Source organism: Hemitrygon akajei, chromosome 17, assembly GCF_048418815.1.
Source record: "Hemitrygon akajei chromosome 17, sHemAka1.3, whole genome shotgun sequence".
Taxonomy (NCBI): Eukaryota; Metazoa; Chordata; class Chondrichthyes; order Myliobatiformes; family Dasyatidae; genus Hemitrygon; species Hemitrygon akajei.
Window position 1 is genome coordinate 25,503,388 of NC_133140.1, and position 25,357 is coordinate 25,528,744.

At 45.0% G+C, this 25,357-nt stretch overlaps 1 protein-coding gene across 2 annotated transcripts in view; it reads right to left on the reverse strand.

The window, feature by feature from the left end:
* Positions 1 to 281: 281 nt before the first annotated feature.
* Positions 282 to 25,357, reverse strand: part of LOC140740545 (palmitoyltransferase ZDHHC1-like) — a 49,461-nt gene continuing 24,385 nt past the window's right edge. For both annotated transcript variants that reach the window (XM_073069797.1, XM_073069796.1), the window contains exons 7-11: positions 18,746 to 18,861; positions 14,761 to 14,831; positions 13,447 to 13,549; positions 10,134 to 10,236; positions 282 to 992 (exon numbers count right to left, since the gene is read on the reverse strand). In XM_073069797.1, coding sequence (XP_072925898.1) covers positions 841 to 992; positions 10,134 to 10,236; positions 13,447 to 13,549; positions 14,761 to 14,831; positions 18,746 to 18,861 — 545 coding nt within the window. In that variant the 3' untranslated portion in view covers positions 282 to 840. The remainder of the gene's footprint in view (positions 993 to 10,133; positions 10,237 to 13,446; positions 13,550 to 14,760; positions 14,832 to 18,745; positions 18,862 to 25,357) is intronic.

Sequence of the window (25,357 nt, forward strand, 5' to 3'; positions counted from 1 at the left end):
ATCTCAGCAACGTGGCCTTGTTTAGTTCCACAAGTGGAATCTTGGAGTGCTGGCTGCCTTTCTGTTGAGGTGCACCACCATTTGTGATGGAGCAATACTAATGTCTGCAAACTGAGTTGAGAGGAAAAGGTTTCAGTGTACGGTAAGGAGATGAAGGTGTTAAATTGGTCTTCCAGTATGGAGGCTTAATAGAAATAACCATAATGATGTGTATACGACATGGCATTTTAGTGATGCAAGTGTTCCGCAGTAATGTTTAAATAAATTTCACAAGAGGTACGTATACTTTAAAACAATTTATTTTAGTATAGAAACAATGTTGTAGTCTTAAAAAAATTAAAATTGTATCTATAATACTTTTGGCACTTAAGAGTTTAACTATTAAATAACATAGAAATAAAATTTCAATAAAACAAGAGCAATGTCACATTGCCATTAAAAGATTGCCAAGGCCACACAAAATAAATGCTGTGGTTTTAGGAAAAGTGTTTAAAAGAAGCTGTTAAATGATGTTTTCTTCCCCTCAGATTGTCACAATGAACAATTTGTTAATGGAGGGTACTTAAAATGTGATGTGATACTTAAAAATCATCACACTGAACCAGTCCCTGAGAAGCAGTTCCATTTAAGAAATGGCCTTAAATGCGGGAAAACTGTTCAATGCTTGGATCCAAGCCTTTCGATTTTTTGCTTCAGTTGGCTGATCTGGTCTTTTGTTGTGGCGCTCTTTAGAAATAGCAGTCTGCAGAGAATCTCCAAAATTTCTCTGTGCTGTGGAAGGTTGTGCTGGTCTGCATGGCCACTGCTGCACTGCCGAGTCTTGTCTGGACCACCGGGATTTCATTCAGACTCTACAGAGTCTGAACGGTACTCAGCCGGAGGTCCTGCAGCCCGCACGGAGCGGACAGCGCTCACTGATAAAGCAGACAGATAATCCATCGATGGTAAGGATTGGACAGAGAGCACTGAACTCCGAATAGCAGCAGCGAGAGCTGTGGAATGGAACAAACAAGTGGAATTAAAGATTCAAAGTACGTATAAATAATACAAACTTAAGAATTGTCTGCTTGCAGGCAGCCACACAGCAAGAAACCTGAAAGAACCCAATTTAATAAAAGTAAAGACCAACCACCAAATGTGCAGAGAAAAAAATAACACAAATCATGCAAACAATGGAAGCGAGGAACAACAGCAGCATTCTGAACCAAACCGAGTCCCGAGATCCAAATCTCCAGAGCAGCCCGGATAGGCCCAAAGCCTCAGAGTTCAGCTCATCATATTAGTGGGGCAAATCACCGCAAAGTTCGCAGACACAACTGAGGTACTACAGAAATCTTGCACTAAAGCTGTGCTTGTTCTGATATAGTATATGGCTGAAAAGCTCAAGGATGTCGACATGACAGCTTTAACCTTCAGGATTTGGCATGATTATGCTCAGGCCTGGGGATAATGATGGTCAAGATTGAGTACATGGGTCATATGTTCATGCCTCTGCCCACCTGGGCCCTCCACCCCACCTAATCCCCCATGCCTTATTTCTCAAAAAAGGTCCATGCCTGCAAGATTCCCACTATCTTTCTTCCTTGAAGCTCGTCTCAGATTACTTAAAGGCTCCAAAAGAATCCACAAAACAGGGTACAAGTGGAGAAGATGCAGGAGATGAGACAACGAGAAAGTAAAACAGATCACAAAACTGAAACATCGGGGTAACCATGAAAAAAATATGTTCCATAAAACAAGAGAAAGATATTAAATAAAACACAAGGTGTCTGGCCCCGATGCTGAACCTGGCAAGATACCGAAAACCTATGTCAGCCAACTGACTGGAGTGTTCAAGGACATCTTCAAACCTCTCATTGCTACAGTCAGCCACAGGCTTAAATAGGGCATTAATCGTACTGGCGTCCAGGAAGAGCAGGGTGAGTTGCCTCAATGACTACTGCATGGTAGCACTCACGTCTCCTGTGATGAAGTGCTTTGAAAGATTGGTCATGGCTAGAGATAACTCCCGCCTGCACAAGGAGCTGGACCCACTGCAATTTGCCCACCACCACAACAGATCTACAGCAGATGCAACTGCACTGGCTCTCCCACTCGACCTTAGGCCACCTGGACAACAGGAATACCAACAACAGAAAGCCGTCTATCGATTACAGCTCAGTATTCAGCATCATCTCCCTCTCAATACTAATCAACAAACTTCAAAACCTGATCTTCTGCACCTCTCTCAGCAACTGGATTCCTGACTTCCTCATCAGGAAACTACTGTGGTCCTCCCCACAGATCTCCCACCTGGTACTTATCCATGCGAGCGTAATTGCTACAGCTGTCCCTATACTTCCTCTCTTACCACCATTCAGGGCCCCAAACAGTCCTTCCAGGTGAGGCAACACTTCACTTGTGAGTCTGCTGGTCATCAATTGCATCCGGTGTTCCTGGTACGGCCTCCTCTACATCGGCGAGACCCGACGCAGATTGGGGGACCGCTTCGTCGAGCACCAACGCTCCGTCTGCCACAACAGACAGGATCTCCCGGTTGCCACCCACTTCAAATTTGCTTCACATTCCCATTCGGATATGTCCATACATGGCCTCCTCTACTGCCATGATGACGCCAAACTCAGGTTGGAGGAACAACACCTCATATACCGTCTCCAACCCTTTGGTATGAACATCGAATTCTCCAACTTCCGGTAATTCCCTCCCTCTCCCTTTCCCCATCCCACTTTCACTCTGCCTCCTCTTCCAGCTGCCTATCACCTCTCTCATGATTCTGCCTTCTTCTACTACCCATAGTGCTTTCCCCTTACATTCCTTCTTCACCTCTCCTGCCTATCCCCTACCTGCTTCCCCTACCCCACCCCTTGATCATTCCTCTGATTGGTTTTTCCACCTGGCACCTTCCACCCTCCCCCCAACTTCCTTATAGGGCGCCTGCCCCCTCTTTCTTCAGTCCTGAAAGTCAGTCTCGGCCCGAAACGTTGACTGCTCATTTCAATGGATGCTGCCCGACCTGCTGAGTTCATCCAGCTTATTCGTAAGTGGTGCTGAATGGTTGTAATAACCCCATGCTCAACCCACTGCTCTACTCTCAGCACTCATGACTGTGTGACCAGGCAGAGCTCCAATACCATCCTTAAATTTGCTAATGACACCGCTGTTGTTGGCCGAGTCTCAGATGGCAACAGGGAGGTGTACAAGAGTGAGATGGATCAGCTGATCGAGTGGAGTCACAATAACAACTTTGCGCTCAATGTCAGTGAGACCAAGGAAGTGATTGCAGACCTCAGGACAGGGAAAGGGAGAACAAACACCGGTGCTCATCGAGGGACCAGCAGTGGAAAGGGTGAACAGCTTCCAGCACTGTGGTGTCAGTATTGCAGAGGATCTATCCTGGACCCAAAGTTAATGAAGAAAGCACACCAGCAATCATGCTTCATTAGGAATTTGAGAAGATTAAGAATGTTACCAAAGACTCTGGCAAATTACTAGTGACAGCATTCTGACTCGTTGCATTACCATTTGGTGTGGAGACTCCAATGTACTCAAAGAGGCTGCAGAGGGCTGTTAGACTCAGTCAGCTCCACAGGCACAACTCTGCCCACCATTTCAAACGGTGGGGTCAGCATCCATCACTAATGAGCCTCCTTATCCAGGACATGCACTTTTCTCATTGCTGCCAGCACATTCAACATTTTAGTAACAGCTGCTTCCCCTCCACCATCAAATTTCTGAACGGTCCTCACTATTCCTCTTTTGCACTTTTTATTAGTGTAACTAGTAACAATTTTATGTCTTGCAACTGCACTGCTGCCACAAAAGAATGTGTTTTATGACATACATCAGTGATAACAAACTTCTTTCTGAACATTGACAAATATTACATCATTGAAAAATGACATGCAAAACTGCATTCTGTAGTAATCATTTGCAGACTATTTTACAAACCTGCTTGACTATTTATTAAGTTGTACGACGAAGCCTATTATCTGTCATAATGGAAAAGCACACAACGTCAGCGATGAGACTGGACCTTAGAAACTGTAAATCAGCACCCAATTCAAGGCTGCCTGCTTTGTTTGTTCATTGATCGGGTAGAAAATGAGTGACTGACTTGCCATCATCCACCTGATGCTATAGTGAAAACCAAATAACCGCAGCCCCGATAGTCACAGATTACACCGCTGACAGGCTTGATGCTGATTGTCTGGTTTTCCCCATCTCACTTTCAGGTTCTGCTATGAAAATTAGTTTGCAGGGCAGGAACTGATTTATCCCAATCAACTCTGCCCTTCACTGGTGAACCTATAATAGTACCATAACAGTACTTTAGAGTTTTGTCACTAAACGGGAACAGAAAATGACTGAACTCAGAGCTCTCGTCTGGAGACAGGACAGACTGCAGATGCTGTAATCCAAAGCAAAAGACAAACTGCTGGAGAAACTCAGCAGTTCCAGCAGTAGCAGTGGAAGGAGCACACCTCACAAACTACCTGCCTCATCAGTGGAAAAGTTCATTGGCCACCTCCAAAGCCACAGAAGTGCAGAGGAAGAAACTCATCCTCATAAGGACAATCCTAATTCCATCTGTGAGATCCCTGTCCAATCTCCATTCACTACAGCAGTTCTGCAACATCTTAGTACTGCTGCCTCCCTCCTGTTCAAACTACTTCCCTCACCCTGGCCTGGCACAGCACTCCTCACCTCATATTGAGGATCCTTAATGGATGAGGTGGAAACGTTTAGCCATTTAGCATCTGATCTGGTTAAACCAGATGCAGAATTATTTCACCCTCTGTGTAGCTACCAAAACTTGTCACTACTCCAAAAATCATTCTGCGGTGTAAGGATAACCTCAACTGTTTTCATCCTGTGTAAGTTGTCTTATTATACCCCTCTTAACTATCTCCTTCATCCTCAACTGCAAAAAGAGCTTATAGACATCTCCCACTCTGCACCTGGTGATGTGGGAGCCCAGCGCATCTCCCACTCTGAACCTGGTGGTGTGGGACTCCAGTGCATCTCCCACTCTGAACCTGGTGGTGTGGGAGCCCAGCGCACCTCCCACTCTGAACCTGGTGGTGTGGGACCCCAGCGCATCTCCCACTCTGAACCTGGTGGTGTGGGACCCCAGCGCACCTCCCACTCTGACCCTGGTGGTGTGGGACCCCAGCGCACCTCCCACTGAACCTGGTGGTGTGGGACCAAAGCTCACCTCCCACTCTGAACCTGGTGGTGTGGGAGCCCAGTGCACCTCCCACTCTGAACCTGGTGGTGTGGGAGCCCAGTGCACCTCCCACTCTGACCCTGGTGGTGTGGGACCCCAGCGCACCTCCCACTCTGACCCTGGTGGTGTGGGACCCCAGTGCACCTCCCACTCTGAACCTGGTGGTGTGGGACCCCAGTGCACCTCCCACTGAACCTGGTGGTGTGGGACCCCAGCGCACCTCCCACTCTGAACCTGGTGGTGTGGGACCCCAGTGCATCTCCCACTCTGACCCTGGTGGTGTGGGAGACCAGTGCACCTCCAACTCTGAACCTGGTGGTGTGGGACCCCAGTGCACCTCCCACCCTGACCCTGGTGGTGTGGGACCCCAGAGCACCTCCCACTCTGAACCTGGTGGTGTGGGAGCCCAGCGCATCTCCCACTCTGAACCTGGTGGTGTGGGAGCCCAGCGCACCTCCCACTCTGAACCTGGTGGTGTGGGAGCCCAGCGCATCTCCCACTCTGAACCTGGTGGTGTGGGACCCCAGCGCACCTCCCACTCTGACCCTGGTGGTGTGGGACCCCAGCGCACCTCCCACTGAACCTGGTGGTGTGGGACCAAAGCTCACCTCCCACTCTGAACCTGGTGGTGTGGGAGCCCAGTGCACCTCCCACTCTGAACCTGGTGGTGTGGGAGCCCAGTGCACCTCCCACTCTGACCCTGGTGGTGTGGGACCCCAGCGCACCTCCCACTCTGAACCTGGTGGTGTGGGACCCCAGCGCACCTCCCACTCTGACCCTGGTGGCGTGGGTCCCCAGCACACCTCCCACTCTGAACCTGGTGGTGTGGGACCCCAGCGCACCTCCCACTCTGAACCTGGTGGAGTGGGAGCCCAGCGCATCTCCCACTCTGACCCTGGTGGTGTGGGTCCCCAGTGCACCTCCCACTCTGAACCTGGGTGGGACCCCAGTGCACCTCCCACTCTGAACCTGGTGGTGTGGGACCCCAGTGCACCTCCCACCCTGACCCTGGTGGTGTGGGACCCCAGAGCACCTCCCACTCTGAACCTGGTGGTGTGGGACCCCAGTGCACCTCCCACCCTGACCCTGGTGGTGTGGGACCCCAGTGCACCTCCCACTCTGATCCTGGTGGTGTGGGAGCCCAGCGCATCTCCCACTCTGAACCTGGTGGTGTGGGTCCCCAGCACACCTCCCACTCTGAACCTGGTGGTGTGGGACCCCAGCGCACCTCCCACTCTGACCCTGGTGGTGTGGGTCCCCAGCACACCTCCCACTCTGAACCTGGTGGTGTGGGACCCCAGCGCACCTCCCACTCTGACCTCGGTGGTGTGGGTCCCCAGCACACCTCCCACTCTGAACCTGGTGGTGTGGGAGCTCAGTGCACCTCCCACTCTGACCCTGGTGGTGTGGGAGCTCAGTGCATCTCCCACTCTGAACCTGGTGGTGTGGGACCCCAGTGCACCTCCCACTCTGAACCTGGTGGTGTGGGACCCCAGTGCACCTCCCACTCTGAACCTGGGTGGTGTGGGACCCCAGTGCATCTCCCACTCTGATTTTATTTGCTGTAAACTCATAAATATGGAATCACCCTTCCTGCTTCTAGTGCTGGTCTTTTGTGGATAGTTCTGGTCCCTTAGCTACAACGCTCTTTTATTAAAACATGATACTCATAACTACAAGTCCCTCACTCTTTCTTTGTCGAACACCTCAGCTCCAGTTGCTCTTTCCTTTCCAAACTTTATGCGGATATTTGGGCTTCCTACATCTCTGTCGATCTCACTTAGATCTTGTTATCCACCAAATCAAATTCCCACCTGTGCCACACTATTGCTAAAGTTCTGATCACTACTATCATCCGATTTGATTGAAACAAGGACTTGTGTCCTTCCTTCTCAACTTGTCTGCAACCTTCAATGTTGATTCCACTTTCCTTTTCCTATATCTATTCAGTGTTTTCTGGATGAATGGAATCACATTCACCTGCTCTCACCAGACTGCCATCAGCAGTAGAATTTTGTGCAGCACTTGCATCATTTGCACCGTTACCTCTGCCGATCACATCTCCCCCTTCTCCCTGTATGTGCATCGTCTTGTCAACATTATTTGAAATGACAGCCTCAGCTTTACCGCTTGACAACTTCTCTTGATCCTAAACTTTCTCAAAATTAATAGACTGGCCTTGTGCGTGTCATCAGTAAGATCTCCTGTATTCCCCTCTATTTATGGACATCCCCTCATCCTTGCCAAAGCTCTACCACTCAAACCTCTTTTTTTGTTAACTGTACACTTGATGAAGCACAAAGAATTCCTGGCCTGTCTTTCTTCTTTTCTTCTCCATAAATATAATCATTCAGAATTCTGTTGTCTATATTTTATACATCCTTTACTCTGGCTTCTTGATTTATGGTAAAGCAAAATCTCAATTTCATAAATGTTTGTTTTTCATATTCCTCTAATCACTTCTGTCTTGCAATCTCATGAATAATATACCATATCTGCACTCTTCTAAGTCTAGCCTCTTGAGGATCTCTGTATTCAATTTTCCATGACTAATATCAATGCTTTGAGCTGTCAAAGTTCTCTCTCTCTCCCTCCCTCCCTCCCTTCCCCCCTTGGCTTGTTGTAGAATCACAGATCAGTTGCTTCACAGGAGTGTGCCTTTCAGCACACTGCCCACTGTGGGTACCCAAAGAGCAACTCATTTGGTCCCAAACTATCTTCTTTCCCCCGAGCTATGAAAATTATTTTCTCCATTTCCATTTCTCTTATCCCTGACTGTTCCTGCTTCTAGGACTCTTTCAGGCACAGAGTTCCAGATCTGTCTCTCACTGTGTAATAGTGTTTCTCCTTATACCTCTCCTTTACTGTATTTCCCTTTCACTTCAACTATATCTCTGGGTTCCAACCAACCCCTCCAAAAATAAGATCCTTAAGTCATATTTGAGAGAGCTTTTCTTGGTTTTAACCTAAAATTGGTCATAGTCTTGTACAGCTCCATAACATGTCCATCTCGTCATTGTCTTATACAGGTCCATCAAATCTCTAACTGGTCATAGTCTTGTATAGGTCCAACAAATGTCCAACTGGTCATCATCTTGTACAACTCCATCAAATATCCAGTCAATCTTCTTTAGTGTGAGGAAAATGACTCCAGCTTCTCCTATCTCATCTTGAAGCAAAAATCACTCATTCCTGGAAATTTTCCAGTAAATCTTCTTTGCCTTTGAAGGCCTTCGCATAGTCACCAAAACTGAATACTATACTTCAGATGTGATCTTTTGCACAAAGGGGTTATGTTGAATTTTCATGCTGTGATGCCCCTATTTATGAAGGTGTTCTCCCATGTTGATGGAAAGCACTAATGACAGCCCCTTGACTAACGAAGTCACTCTGGTAAATGAGATAGGGTTTTCCAAACAAAAGGAGAATAAGGGTATGGCCTAATGAATCTTGCTGAGTGCCTGGGGAAAAGGAACACGGCTGGTCACTTGACACCACTGAATGGGCTTGCAACCCGTGGACGTAACAAAGGAAGCTGTCGATACAGGCTTCATTTGGCAGCAGGTTAAAAAGACAGCTCTCCCTGAAAGACCACTACTCCCACCACACTAAAAGGGAAACTGGTTCAGCCCTAATGTGGCAGATGGATTATATCGAAGCCCTGCCACAGCAGTAACTATGTAAATACTTGCTCACCATGGCTAACACATATTCGAGTCTGATTAGGACCATACGCTGAAGGGATTGCATTGTTTTGGGGACCCGCAGGATATACAATCGGATACCGGGTCTCATTTTGTAGGACAAGGGTGCTCTGGTTTCCTCCCACAGTCTAAAGAGGTACCAGTTAGCAGGTTAATTGGTCATTGTAAATTGCCCTGTGATTAAGCTGGTGTTAAATCAGTGGGTTGCTAGTTGGTGCGGCTTGCTGAGCCAGAAAGGCCTATTCCGTGCTGTATCTCTAAATAACAAGAGCCTGAAAGACTGGACCACCAGCAACAGTGTATCACATCCTCCATGACGGCCAAAGCATCAGGGCTGATTAAAAGGATGAATCGAAGAAACAAAACTGCCTCTTAAAATCGACCTACACCCTACAGGGGTGGCTGGCTGTACCAACTCAAGGTACAAAGATCACCTACAATTAGAACGATCAGGAATGCCCCAAAACCCCGAGGAGAAAGTGGTCACAATAGAAAAGCTTCCAGCAGTGGGTGGGAGACTATGGCACAGGTACAAGAGAAGGGACTATCTGGAATGTGGGGAGCCAGAGTGATTTCTTATGCCCTGCCCCTTACCTACAATGCATGCAAGTCAATAAAACTACAGTGAAAGAAACTAGTTGAGTAATTCAGCACAAGATGAAAATCAACGTGACTCAAATAGCTGAATATATTTCAGAAGACTGAAATAAAGTGCAGTAAATATGATGCTTTAGCTATCTATTAACTAAAATCAATAGACTTTTACATTAAAAGGTAACACGAGTGAATCTGCAGATGCTGGAAATAAATAAAAACACAAAATGCTGGCAGAACTCAGCAGGCCAGACAGCATCTATGGGAGGAGGTAGTGACGACGTTTTGGGCTGAGACCTCAATCCACTCCTGATGAAGGGTTTTGGGCCGAAACGTCGTCACTACCTCCTCCCATAGATGCTGTCTGGCCTGCTGAGTTCTGCCAGCATTTTGTGTTTTTATGACTTTTACATTAACTTTGTCGCAATATGTTGATACCATTTAAACAAATGTTCTTCTTTTGATAAATAGATTAGTTCATTTCAAATTATGAAAATTTAGAAAATCAGGCTATTAGGACATTATAAAAGTTCACAATCCCTTCAATTTGTTTTAAGTACAAACTTTTTTTAAAACTTTACTTCAGGTAGTAACTATTTAACCCTTACCTGGTGGTAGTTGAGAAGGTCGAAATGGTCTTTTATTGGTCCTGATTGCAGCCGTGCGTTTAAATCTACGTGCAGACATTTTACGTCTTCGTTTTTCCTTCAACTACAGAAAGATTCATATCAGTTATTCACCGAATGTAAAATACTGCCAGAAGGATATATACGTTTCATTCAGAAACTGACAGAGCTGTTCACATGCAAAGTACTACTTTAATTACGTCCAGTAGACACTTTATTAGATACATCTGTACACCAGCTCGTAAATACAAATATCTAATCAGCCAATCATGTGGTAACAACTCAATGCATAAAAACATGCAGACGTGGTCAAGAGATTCAGTTGTTATTAAGGTCAAACATCAGAATGGGCAAGAAATGTGATTTAAGTGACCTTGATCATGGATTGATTGTTGGTGCCAGATGAGGTGGTTTAGCATCTCTCAGAAACTGCTAATCTCCTGAGATTTCCGCACACAACAGCCCTTAGAATTTACAGAGAACGGTGCAAAACACAATAAGCATACAGTGAGCAGCAGGTCTGCAGGCAAAAACACCTTAATGAGAGAGGTCAGAGGAGAATAGTCAAACTGGTTCAAGCTACAAAAGGGTGATAATCACACCAATGTTCAAGAAGAGAAGGGTGAGCTGCCTCAATGACTATCACCCATTGGCACTCACAATTACTGTGATTAAGTGCTTTGAGAGCTTGGTCATGGCTAGAACCAACTCCTGCCTCAGCAAGGACCTGGATCCAGCACAATTGGCCTATCACCACAATACGTCTACAGCAGATGCAATTTCCCTGGCTCTTGGTACAATAGAAATACCTAGCTCAGGCTGCTATCTATTGATTATGGCTCAGCGCTCAATGTTATCGATAGCACGCTCTGTTCTAATGAACAAACTCCAAAACTCGGGCCTCAGTACCTCCCCCTGCAACTTCCTCACCAGGAGACCACAGTCTGTGCAGATCAGAAATAACATCTCCACTCGCTGAAAATCAACAATGGTGTGCTTCAAGGATACGTGCTTACTCTCTCTACACCCACAACTGTGTGTGACTAAGCACAACTCAAATGCCATCTATAAATTTGCTGCAGACACAACTACTGTTGGCATAATTTCAGATGGTGACGAGGAGGGTGGATGAACGGTGTTGTGACAACAACATTGTACTCAACGTCAGTAAGACCAAGGATTAAATGTGGACTTCAGAAAGGGGAAGTCAGCACAACATAACATCAATCCTCATAGAGTGAGCAGTTCCAAGTTCCTGGGTGTCAAGAGCTCTGAGGATCTAACCTGGTCCCAACATATCAATGCAGTTATAAAGTTATAGGGACAGTCAACATGGATTTGTGCGTGGAAGGTCATATTTGACAAATCTTATTGAATTTTTTGAAGAGGTTACTAGGAAAGTTGATGAGGGTAGAGCAGTGGATGTTGTCTACATGGACTTCAGTAAGGCCTCTGACAAGGTTCCACACGGAAGGTTAGTTAGGAATGTTCAATCGTTAGGTATTAGTATTGAAGAAGTAAAATGGATTCAACAGTGGCTGGATGGGAAATGCCAGATAGTAGTTGTGGATAACTTTGTCAGGTTGGAGGCCAGTGACTAGTGGTGTGCCTCAGGGATCTATACTGGGTCCAGTGTTGTTTGTCATATACATTAATGATCTGGATGATGGGGTGGTAAGTTGCATTAGTAGGTATGCAGATGATACTCTGCTAGGTGGCGTTGTGGATAATGAAGTAGGTTTTCAAAGCTTACAGAGAGATTTAGGCCAGTTAGAAGAGTGCGCTGAAAGATGGCAGATGGAGTTTAATGCTGATAAGTGTGAGGTGCTACATTTTGGTAGGAATAATCAAAATAGGACATACATGGTAAATGGTAGGGTATTGAGGAATGCAGTAGAACAGAGTGATCTAGGAGTAATGGTGCTTAGTTCCCTGAAGGTAGAATCTCATGTGGATAGGGTGATGACGAAAGCTTTTGGTATGCTGGCCTGTATAAATCAGAGCATTGAGTACAGGAGTTGGGATGTAATGTTAAGATTGTACAAGGCATTGGTGAGGCCAAATTTGAAGTATTGTGTACAGTTCTGGTCACCAAATTATAGGAAACATGTCAACAAAATAGAGTACAGAGGAGATTTACTAGAATGTTACCTGAGTTTCAGTACCTAAGTTACAGAGAAAGGTTGAACAAGTTATGTCTTTATTCTTTAGAGCGTAGAAGGTTGAGGGAGGACTTGATAGAGGTATTTAAAATTATGAGGGCGATAGACAGAGTTGACGTGGATAGGCTTTTTCCATTGAGAGTAGGGGAGATTCAAACAAGAGGACATGAGTTGAGAGTTGGGGGCAAAAGTTTAAGGGTAACACGAGGGGGAACTTCTTTACTCAGAGTGGTAGCTGTGTGGAACGAGCTTCCAGTAGAAGTGGTAGAGGCAGGTTCGATACTGTCATTTAAAAAACAATTGCATAGGTATATGGACAGGAAAGGAATGGAGGGTTATGGGCTGAGGGCAGGTCGGTGGGACTAGGTGACTGTAAGCGTTCGGCACGGACTAGAAGGGCTGAGATGGCCTATTTCCATGCTGCAATTGTTATATGGTTATACGTTAAAGGCGGCAAGACAGCGACTATACTTCATTAGGAGTTTGAAGAGATTTGGTGTGTTAACAAATACACTCAAAAACATCTATAGATGTAACATGATTCTGACAGGCTGCATGACTGTCTGGTACGGGGGGTTCGGGAGTGCTACTGCACAGGACCAAAAGAAGCTGCAGAGGGTTGTAAATTTAGTCAGCTCCATCTTGGGTACTAGCCTACAAAGAAATCAGGACACCTTCAAGGAGCGGTGTTTCAGAAAGGTAACGTCCATTATTAAGGACCTTCAGCAGCCAGGGCATGCCCTTTTCTCACTGTTACCATCGGGTAGGAGGTACAGAAGCCTGAAGGCATACACTCAGCAATTCAGGAACAGCTTCTCCCCTTCTGCTAACCGAGTCCTAAATGGACATTGAACCCGTGAACACTACCTCACTTTTTGTAATATATATTATTTGTTATTGTACAATTTTTAATCTATTCAATATACATATACTGTAATTGATTTATTTATTATTATTTTATTATTTTTTTCTTCTTCTGTATTATGTATTGCATTGAACTGCTGGTAAGTTAACAAATTTCACAACACATGCCAGTGATAATAAACCTGATTCTGATCAATATCTCTGAAGATCTATCCTGAATTCATTAATTATAAATACTTCGAAATGTTCTCTGCATCAGCCTCCTTTACCTGCGAAATCTTCTTTCTTCTGTCTTGATTACAACTAGAAGCAACTGTTGGGAAACTTTCATCCTCTATCATGACAATGTCCTGGCGATACTCTGATGTTGACCTATGAAACAGATGATAGGATACAAAGTAAAACAAAGTGATGTATAGACAGTCAGTGGTAAGATGCAAGATTTTTCACACTAGTAAAGAGGGAAATGACAGATAAATTTACCTTGTTGTCTGATGGTTATCTATGTAAACATGTAACCTGACACATTCAATCCTGTGTCTGGTCTAACTTTACTGATAAGCATAAATCAGTCAAGCATTCTTTTGCTGCTGACTTTGTTCAATGCTATTAGTATTTCTGAGTCTCGATCTCACAAGCTTTATTATAGAGTCCAACTACTGATGTTAGGCTAACAGGTTGGTGTTTCCGAGTTTTCTCTCTTCCCATCTACAAAAGTCTATCTTGCCATTTCTATCACTTCCCATTTAGGTATCTCACTGTATTGTTCTTCTGATGTACGCAAAATCTCAAGCACTTAGGAAACAGAATAAAATCAGTTCTCCTACACCCTACCATGGTTCCCAGTATATTTTTTATAACTGATTTTGATTGCAGAAAACATCTAACATCTCCAAATTTAAAAAATATCTGCTTCCTGGCCCAGTACCAATATTGATCTAAGGACTATCCTGTATACCGAATCAGGCATTCACTATAAACATGTCCTCAGAGTTAAATGTACTTGAATTCCAACAAGCCTATTTAAAAGAATATTTTGTTGTAAAAAATATACACCCAATTTCAATAATACATCTAACTGCAGGGTTATAGTTAGATAATGTGAGCAAATTAAGATGTTGCATGCTGGTATAAATAAATATTGTACATGAAGACTCAACTTGGTGGTATATGTTCGATATGGAGGGGCCACTACACTGGATTGAAAAGAGCTGTCGAATGCTGCAAACCCAGCCAGCTCCATCATGTGGCACTCACCTCCCCAGCATCGAGGACATCTTCAACACGTGATGCCTCAAATAGGAGGCATCCATCATTAAGGATCCCCATCACCCAGGACATACTCTCTTCTCATTGCTACTATCCAGGAGGAGGTACAGGAGCCTAAAGACACACACTCAACATTTCAGGAACAGTTCCCTCTCCTCTGCCATCAAATTAATTTGAATGGATTTGATTTAATGTTGTAAATTAACATAATGCTATCTTATGGACTTACTCTAACACTTCTTTTAAAATGATTATCAATTTAGCTTTGGATGCTGAGACAAGTTAGAACGAGTAATTATTCATTTGTTACTGACCCATCTGTTGAGGTGCTCTCAAAGTGAACGTGAGTATTACCCTTTTGATGAGATGCCGCATTATTAGTATTCTGGAAAACAGAAGGGTTACCATACCATTTGAGCTTCCGTTTAAAAAAAAATACAATCTTCACTATAGACATGCTTCTTTCAAAGTGGCCCAGGTAGAAACACACATTTTTGCCAATCAGCTTTTCATTACTGGTCTCTCGGGATGGAAGCAAAACGTTTCATCAGTACAACCAAAGGTTAATGATTATACAATTAAAGATAAAGATGGCAGAATTTCAGTTTTGTTTAATATTTAATGATAAATATATGCTAGGATTGGTACAAATTTGTTAAGTCATAAACCAAGCCTGCTAAGCTCAAAGCTAAACTTTCAATCGTAAGAAGCTCTGCTGGAAGACGCACATGTGTGGAGGGCTGACATTGGGTGCAACTTGTCCAGATTAAAGAATATTTGCCCTTGAAACTGAATTTTCACCAATATCTAAAGATATTTTCACCATATCTTTAGAAATGGCATAAAGGGGATAAAAGTAATTTGTCCAATTCAAATTGTTATACTGGAACGTAACTGTCAATATTTGAACATTAAATATCAAGTTCAGAACCAATAACTGCTTTATCAATAGCCAAAATCTGAAAATAAAAGTACATCATACAATATCAGCCAATGATAGTGCTTCCTCAGATAGAGAAAATTACTTTTATTCTGTTTAATTTCCTTTGGCCACTTCCTCCAAGAAGCTTATCCAATTTACTTTTAAACTGAGTTACAGATTGTACAAGAGAAACTTTTTATCTTGCCTTTAAATGGTTGATCTCTAATATTAAAACCTTTTATTCTTCAATTCTTAACCATTGATGCTTCTACTTTACTTTCAACTGACGTCTCAAGCAGATGGCCTATTCTACTGTTTTCAAGGAATACAAGTAATGTAAATAGTGAATACAAGAAATTCTGCAGATGCTGGAAATCCAAAGCAACGCACACAAAATGCTGTAGGAACTCAGCAGATCAAGCAGCATCTACAGAAATGAACGAACAGTTGATATTTCGAGCCGAGGCCCTTCTTCAGGACTAGAAAGGAAGCGGGAAGATGCCAGAATGAAAAAGTAGGGAAGGAAAAGGGAAAAGGTCAAGCCAGGTGGAATTCAAGGTCCTGGGTTTGTTGGAACTCAAGTTGGCAGTGGAGTCCGAGGTCCAGTGCTGCCTGGGTTCATTGGAACTGGAGTTGGCAGTGGAGTTTGAGGTTTGATACTGCCTGGGTTCGTTGGAGCTGGAGTTGGCAGTGGTGGAATCTGAAGTCTGGTGCCGCCTGGGTACATTGGAACCGGAGCTGGTGATGGAATCTGAGGTCTAGTGCCACCCAGGTTTGTTGGAGCTGGAGCTGGCAGTGGTGGAGTCTGAGGTCCAGTGCTGCTCAGGGTCATGGAACTGGAGTTGGCAGCGGTGGACTCCGATGTCCAGTGCTGCCTAGGTTTGTTGGAGCTGGAGTTGAGATTTGGCAGTGGTGGACTCCGAGGTCCAGTGCTGTCTAGGTTTGTTGGAGCTGGAGTTGGCAGTGGTGGAATCTGAAGTTTGGTGCTGCCTGGGTACATTGGAACCGGAGCTGGTAGTGGAATCTGAGGTCTAGTGCTGTCTAGGTTTGTTGCAACCTGAGTTGGGAGTGGTGGAGTCTGAGATCTGGTGCCACCTGGGTTTGTTAGAACTGGAGTTGGTGGTGGAGTCTGAGGTCTGGTGCTGCCCGGGTTCTTTGGAGCTGGAGTTGGCGAGGATTGTATCCCCAGAATGGAGGTGTCCAGGGCTGTCGGAACCGGGGTCTGAGTCAGCGGGATCTGCGGTCTGGAGTACGGAGATCTGATCCTTCCTGGAAGTGAGGAAGGCAAAGAACTGGCAGTTGAAGGCATGGATATGGTGGAGGATGAAATGTTGGACAGGTCCATGGTAGGTGAAGGAGAAAGAGGCCTGCAGCTTTGGCAGACACTGAGACAGGACCTGCAGGTACCCCTGCAGAGTGGAGAGGGTTTATGTGACAAATAGACCTGTTTCAGATTTTATCTTTTTGTACAATCACCTTTAAATATGTTTGCCAATCTCATCCCCTTAAAACTGTATCATTTAGGACATACTCTAATATCTTTTCTTAACATGGTCCTTATATGGCCATTAACAAACATATCATCTTCACTTGCACCAATGCTCATATTAAAAAAAGTCTTGGCATTGATACTGTGGGTCACTAATACACATACTAAGCAAATCTAAAAAGCAACAAATTTAGCCGGCTATTTTCCCAAAATCAACTACTACTACTATGTCGACTCAGGCCTAGGGAGGCAGCGTCGGGCAAAATCAACACTCATCTCTTATACAGCAACTTATCAACACCCTTTGAAACCTGATAGAGATACCCTGAAGTAAAAGAGAATTACTCTAATGGTTCCTCAGTCAACATCACTTAAATTTATTATTCAACCACAATCTCAGTGCTGATCTCACCACTGTACAAGAAACTTGCCATGTAAAATCTTTTGAACTCTCCTCCCCCCACCCCTACCATCACCTTAAAGCTATCCCCCTTAGCATTTAACATTTCCACTCTGAAACAAAGACTGTTGAAGGGTCTTGGCCTGAAATGTTGACGGTTTAATTCCTTCTATACCTGCCACCTGACCTACTGAGTTCCTCCAGAACTCTGTGTGTTGTCGTGGTGAACTACATATACCTGTCTGGACACGCCCCCCCCCCCCCCCCCCGCTGACTGCTCCTGTGGCTCCTCCCACTGACCGTGGCTCTTCCCACAGACCCTGGTATAAAGGTGATTGAGGCCTGAGACCTGCCCTCAGTCTCCAGGATGTAGCATGGTGGTCAATTGCTGCTTGTTCTTTCTTCCAGCCGATATCTCGCCTCACGTCTCAGAGAGTTATTGATGGTGCATCAGTTGTTCAGGATTTCTAGCAACTGTAGACCTCCCTTATGCTTCTGACTATCTAAATTATCTATGCTTCACAAATTTACATTGGAAATTGATTTATTATTGCCCCATGTACTAAGATACAATGCAACACTTTTGCATCAGTGCCATACCAACACGTCATTCCATTCAGACCACATACTTCAGTCAGGTCTTCCCTTCAGCCTCTGACAGTACAAATAAAAAAGTCCAAGCTTGTTTATCCTCTCCTTACAGCTGATCTCTTTAATCCAGACAACATCCTGGTGAACTCTTCTGTACCCTGTTCAAAGCCTCTACATCCTTCTTGAAATGAAGCAAGCACAACTGCACACAAATCTCCAAATTGTAGCACACCAGCTGCAAAATGACTTCACCACTTTTACACTGAACACCACTACTGACAAAGGCAAATATGTCGTGCCTGCTTTATCGCCTTCTTACGATAGGTGCCACTTTCAGGGAGCTATGAACATACTCCAAAATGCCTCTGTAAATCAATGCTGTTAAGAATCCTCCTAAAAACTCTATACCTTCATCTTATGTGCAAACTCCCAAAGTGTAGCACCTCACAGAGGTCCAGCTGAAGGTCCACCCATCATTTCTCTGACAATATTCCTGACTGGTTAAGATCCTGCTGAATCATTTGTCAACCTTCCTCATTGTCCAATACTGGAGCACAGATGTACTCTACATGTTTTCATGTTTCTTAGCATGATGTCTCAATGCTTAGTAGACCTCCACGTTACCACTTTTTACTTTTACTCAAATCTTCCTAGACTATTTATATCCTAAATTCCAGCCCATGTCATTTTATTAGTTAGAATCTATTAACTTCTATTCATTTCTCTACATACAAAATACTTCCTGTTTCTGCCACTCTCTCAAGATTCACAATCCACTGTCAATATCTTAATCAGCTTAATCTGAGAACATAAAGCAAAGTTTTCTGAACAGGCGCAGGACAGTATCAGAAGTTATAAAATGCACGTATCACATATAGAAAACTGACACCTTGCTACCTGATTAGACTTCCATCGTAAAGCTTCTATGTCATGATCATTTTGTGGTGAAACTTTCGACACTTTCTGTTCACGGCGGAAAAGTATATATTCATAAGTGCTTATTTGTTTCCACACTGTCAGATAAAGAACATATCCAAGTTATGTGACACCTGCAAATTCTACACTGAATCTCTAACAACATCTTGCAAGATGAGTAATAATATTAAATTCATTTTGCATGTTAGTTGTGGGCTTTGTACATAAATGAGAATCAAATTTAGAAGTAAAATTTATTAAGATAACAAACTGAAAAATATATGTAAAATGTTTTAAGAGCTTTTGAGACTTTAGAAAATCAAAATATATTTTTTAATGCTGAACACCATTAGAACCGACTTTTATCATGAAAACATTGAGAAGTTTATTTGATAAATGCTAAAACGTTCATTTTTGCTACTATGCAATATATCAGTGGTTTTGGATGCATGTATCGTTTCTGCAATTAGGTGGAACATTAGCAAGATATTTTCCAGTTATATGCTTATGGATGGAGAATTGGCACACATGCATGTGGTGTATCTTGATAAACAAAAGGGCAATGGTGGGGGATGATAGGTGAAACAAGGGGAGGGAGAGAGTAAATGGGTTGGGGAAGGGTAATGATAGACAAAGAGATCAGAGGTGACAGATGGAAGAGCTAAAGGCAAACGGACTCTGATCGGAGAGGGCAGTGGACTATAGGAGAAAGGACACCAGAGGGAGGTAATGGGCAGGTGAGGAGAAAAGAAGGGGCAACGGGGAGCCAGATTGGGGAATGGAAGAGTGATGGGAAAGCAGGAGAAATTTCCATAGGTTAGAGACATTAATGCCCATGTCATCAGGTTGGATCCAACAACCTTTCTAAGATAAAACTTTTATTTCTATAATTACCACAGCTAGTGCATTCTAGAATTATTCAATTGTCTTCAAGTTATAATCCAAGGCTGTAAATGTAACCCCCTGGGTCGCCTCAGGCTCGCTCAGCTCGTTCTCGTCTAGGGGGAGCAGCCTTTGGCCCCGCCAAACTAGGTAATCAGCTTGTGTGGATGCTGTGTGATGTCCCCACCTCCCCCAAAAACAGACAGTACACCATATGCGATTAAATGAGTACAATATATAAAGGTTACTATAACTAAGTGATTAATAACGATACAGTATATATGAAGAAAAAAAATAAAGAAAAGGCGCCAAACTTATCAAAGTCCAAACCACTTCGTGCACAACCGTTGGAGCTCAATTACTGAAGTCTTCTGGCCACCATTCGATCTCCTCGACTCGCAGCATAGGACCATCCGAAGTGGTCAACCAAGCACATCTAGCTTCATCTCCTCTCCTCGGGGTACCTCCTGGCCTTGGACCCCTGCTTTAGGTCCGTTCCTCGCCCAGTTTACAGCATCGTCTCCTATCTCTCTCAACCCCTCGCGTCGATCTCCCCAAAAGCCCGCCAACAATAGCTTACAGACTCAGAAGAAAGAACAACATTAATCTCAATTGGTTTACAAAGGAATACAATTCTCATTATCAGTAAATTTTAATCCAAACAAGCTTCCAGCACTCTCTCGCAACAAAGAAGCATTCCTACTTTTAACAAAATAAAGAAGCCATTTTGATTACATACACAGTAACAAAGAAAAAGAAGAAATCCCCTTTACACTCTCCCCCCACCAAATAAAAGTCATGTCCTCATGACTATTAAATAACTCGCCACCTTTCCTGACAACACACCCTAACCCAAGCACAAACAGTGACATCGCCTCCCCACACAGTAAACCTCATGCCCTGTTCCTCAGGCGCTACATAGGCCAACTATCTGGGAGTTCCCTAACCCTTCTGAGACCTCCGTACCCCCTCACCTAAACCCTTCAGGCTCGGACACAACTGGGGATACCTCGGGCCCGCTACCAATTCCTCTCTCAACCTCTCACTCATGCCACCCACTGCACACAGCTAACCCTCCCCACTACACATGACTCAGTGGGAGAAGGGCCAAAGGTCTCGTCCTCAATCGAGGGAAAGTCAGCAAAAGGCAGCATGTACCACACATCTAGCACATCATCCATCGAATCTGTATTCGTCCTCATTTCTGCTATCGGTAGCTGCTGTTTGAACTTCTCCAAATGGAAACACGTGGCCTGCACTGCTCCTGCAGTCTCTTCAGCCTCCTGCAATTGAGATATCAGCTTCTTCTCTGGCCCCTGCAAATCTCGCCACAGGCTCAGAAGTTCTGACTCACGCATCCCGGCCATCTCAATCTGGGACACAGTTACTCCAACAGCTTCTTCCACCCGACCTGAAAAGCAGCAGTTCAAGATTGGTCAGCCTCCAGTTCAGTATTCACTGCACTTCTCTCCAGCTTTTTCTTCCTCATGACTTCTTCCAGATCAACTTTTTCCAGTCTCTCCGTCTTCATTTCAAACTTCATTCCGTAGAAACAGTTACTCACTAGCTGCGACCTTCGCCAGCCCTGGCACGTGTCCAGAAAACACTTTAACTCTGTAGTTCTCAGCCGCTCCTGCAACGACCTCACTTCATATTCTCCTGAGGCAAATCCAAATACCAAGAGATCATCCACATACGCCAAAACTCCAAACGCCTCCACATCCCCCATGGTCTTCCACATACCCCGCAGGAAGGTTGCAAGGGCTCCGGATATGCCCTGTGGCATCGTTTTGGACCGGAAGACTCCTAGGGAACTTATAACGGAACTTATAAGTTGAATAGGGAGTTAACATTGGCACGTGGCAAAGGTAATGTCGCAGTAGTTATGGGGGATTTCAACATGCAGATGAACTGGGAGAATCAGGTTGGTGCTGGACCACAGGATAGGGAGTTTGTAGAGTGCCTACGGGATGCATTCTTGGAACAGCTTGTACGAGAGCTGACCAGGGACAAGACTATTCTGCATTTAGTGTTATGTAATGAACAGGATTTGATAAGCGATCTTGCAGTAAAGGAGCCATTAGGAGGTAGTGATCATAATATGATAAGTTTTTATCTGCAATTTGAGAAGGATAAGGGCAGCTCGGAGGTGTCAGTGTTGCAATTGAACAGGGGAAACTATGGAGCCATGGGGAAGGAGCTGGCCAAAGTTGACTGGATGGATAGCCTAGGAGAAAAGACAGTGGAACAGCAATGGCAGGTATCCTTGGGAATAATGCACAAGGTGCAAAATCAGTTCATCCCCCACAGAAGGAAGGAGGGGGGAAAGGGGCCACAGTGGTTGACAAAAGAAGTAAGAGATTGCATAGCATTAAAAAAAAGTAAGTATGACAGAGCTAAGGTGAGTGGGAGGACAGATGATTGGGAAGATTTTAAGGAACATCAGAACTTAACTAAAAAGGCAATATGGGGAGAAAAAATGAGGCACGAACGCAAGCTAGCCAGGAATATAAAGGAAGATAGCAAAAGCTTTTTTAGGTATGTGAAGAGAAAGAAGATAGTTAAGAACAATGTTGGGCCCTTGAAGAATGAATTGGGTGAAATTGTTATGGGAAACAGAGAAATGGCATAAGAATTTAATGAGTACTTTAGATCTGTTTTCACTAAGGAAGACACAAGCAATCTCCCAGATGTATGGATGGGCCAAGAACATAGGGTAACAGAGGAAATGAAACAGATTGACATTAGGAAGAAAATGGTGATGAGTAGACTGATGGGACTGAAGGCTGACAAATCCCCAGGTCCAGATGGTCTGCATCCTAGGGTACTAAAGGAGGTGACCCTGGAAATTGCGGGTGCATTGGTAATCATTTTCCAATGTTCCTTAGATTCAGGATCAGTTCCTGAGAATTGGAGAATGGCTAATGTTTTCCCACTTTTTAAGAAAGGAGGGAGGGAGAAAACAGAGAACTATCGACCTGTCAGCCTGACATCGGTGGTGGGGAAGATGCTAGAGTCCATTACTAAGGATGAAACAGTGGCATATCTAGATAGCAGTGATAGGATTGGGCCGAGCCAGCATGGATTTACCAAGGGTAAATCATGCTTGACTAATCTGCTGGAGTTTTTCGAGGATGTAACCAGGAAGTTAGATGGGGGAGATCCAGTGGATGTAGTGTACCTCGATTTTCAGAAGGCATTTGATAAGGTCCCACATAGGAGATCGGTGGGTAAAATCAAAGCTCAGGGCATCGGGGGGAAGACATTGACATGGATAGAAAACTGGTTGGCAGATAGAAAGCAAAGGGTAGCGGTGAATGGGTGTTTCTCGGAATGGCAGGTAGTGACTAGTGGGGTGCCACAGGGCTCGGTATTGGGACCACAGCTGTTTGCAACTTACTTCAACGATGTAGATGAAGGTATTGAGAATAACATCAGCAAATTTGCTGATGATACTAAGCTGGGTGTCAGTGCGACATGTGATGAGGATGTTAGGAGAATTCAGGGTGACTTGGATAGGCTGGGTGAGTAGGCATATACTTGGCAGATGACGTTAAATGTGAATAAGTGTGAGGTTATCCACTTTGGGAGTAAGAACAGGAAGGCAGATTATTATCTGAACAGTGTAGAGTTAGGTAAGGGAGAAATACAAAGAGATCTAAGAGTCCTTGTTCATCAGTCACTGATGCAAGTGCAGCAGGCAGTGAAGAAGGCTAATAGAATGTTGGCCTTTATTACAATGGGAATTGAGTACAAGAGCAAGGAAATCCTCTTGCATTTGTACAGAGCCCTGGTGAGACCACACCTGGAGTACTTTGTACAGTTTTGGTCTCCAGGGTTAAGGAAGGACATCCTGGCTGTAGAGGAAGTGCAGCGTAGATTCACGAGGTTAATTCCTGGGAGATCTGGACTGTCTTACGCAGAGAGGTTAGAGAGTCTGGGCTTCTACATGCTGGAATTAAGGAGATTGAGAGGGGATCTGATTGAAACATATAAGATTATTAAGGGATTGGACAAGATAGAGGCAGGAAATATGTTCCAGATGCTGGGAGAGTCCAGTACCAGAGGGCATGGTTTGAGAATAAGGGGTAGGTCATTTAGGACAGAGTTAAGGAAAAACTTCTTCTCCCAGAGAGTTGTGGGGGTCTGGAATGCACTTCCTCGGAAGGTAGTGGAGGCCAATTCTCTGGATGCTTTCAAGAAGGAGCTAGATAGGTATCTTATGAATAGGGGAATCAAGGGATATGGGGACAAGGCAGGAACCGGGTATTGATAGTAGATGATCAGCCATGATCTCAAAATGGCGGTGCAGGCTCAAAGGGCCGAATGGTCGACTTCTGCACCTATTGTCTTCTCCTTGTCGGCTCCACTCATCGGGATCTGGCAACATCCACTCCTCAGATCCAGCACCTTAAACCACTTCGCACCACTCAGATAGGCCATCGCCTCTTCGGCCCTCAGGGCCATATTCTGGTCACTGACCGTGCACCTCTTCAGCGCAATATAATCCACACACACGCTACCTACATCTTCCACGGCTTCAGGGGCCAGTCGCCGCAACCTCTCTCTCACCGAGGTGTCTTCAGCGGTCAACTCCCCTCCCTCGTGGTATTTCGCAGCGTCCACTAAGAGGGTCTCACCCTCAGATACTTTCCCCAGGCCGTACCACCACCGGCTCTTGTTTGAATTCGGTACTGGCCCAATGTTGCTACACACATCCGCACAAGCAGCTCGAAACTCTGGGTGCATCGACAATGCCTCCAAACAGCTCTCATCCGCCTCCTCCGGGCAGGCCCCCAAGAGCACCAGCAGGATACTGGTTCTCTCCAGAACCGAAACGCTGCCCGTCTCAACGGTGTCCGGACACATCAGCATTAATGATTCATGAACCTCAGCCCCCTCTACATTTACCTCTAAGAACTCCATTTTCACTGACCAACAACTGTCGTCTGGATAATCACCGGCAGTGGTACCCCAAATCTCCAGTGCCCTCAATGTCGTCAAGGGTAAATGCTTCCAATAACGGTTATAAAACAAACTGTACAGCAACTTAACCGGCGCCCCGGTGCCGAGGATGGCTTTAACTTGACTTCCATCCATCCGTAACAACACCTGTGCGTGTGGTCCCTCTAAGCCTTCAGGAATAGGGTCTGTTCCTTTCGGGAGTTCTTTGGTACATTGCTGGGAATGTGCTCCCCCAGAGACCCCAAGCCGTTCCCCCACTGGGTCTCCTCCATGTTCCCTGACACCTCTCGGATCAACTGAACAACTGAGGGAAGAGGTGATACCCTTGACAGATCCCCTTGGCACCGCAAGCAATTTATCAGCCCCCCTAGCCAAAAGGGATACCCTAAAAACTTTCCACCAACCTCCTGCCACGGATATGATAAGCCCCCCCAGCTGCGGCATTTGACTTCCAGTCGAGCCACACGCATTTTCCCACACTTTCACATAACTGACAGCTGTCACCCCGAGGTAATTGTACCCGACAGTTCTAACAACGCCACCAGTCCGCCTACTCAAACTTCCAACCAATCCCTGTCGCTTTCCCTCAGCCAAGCACTGCCACTCACCCAACAACTGAGAGGTCCGCTCCGCCCACGCCTCCGCCCCTTTGGGGCTGGACATTACAAAGAAAAAGAAGAAATCCCCTTTACAATGGTACAAAGAATATATGCTTTTCCATATCCATCACATCATTCTCCCTAACTT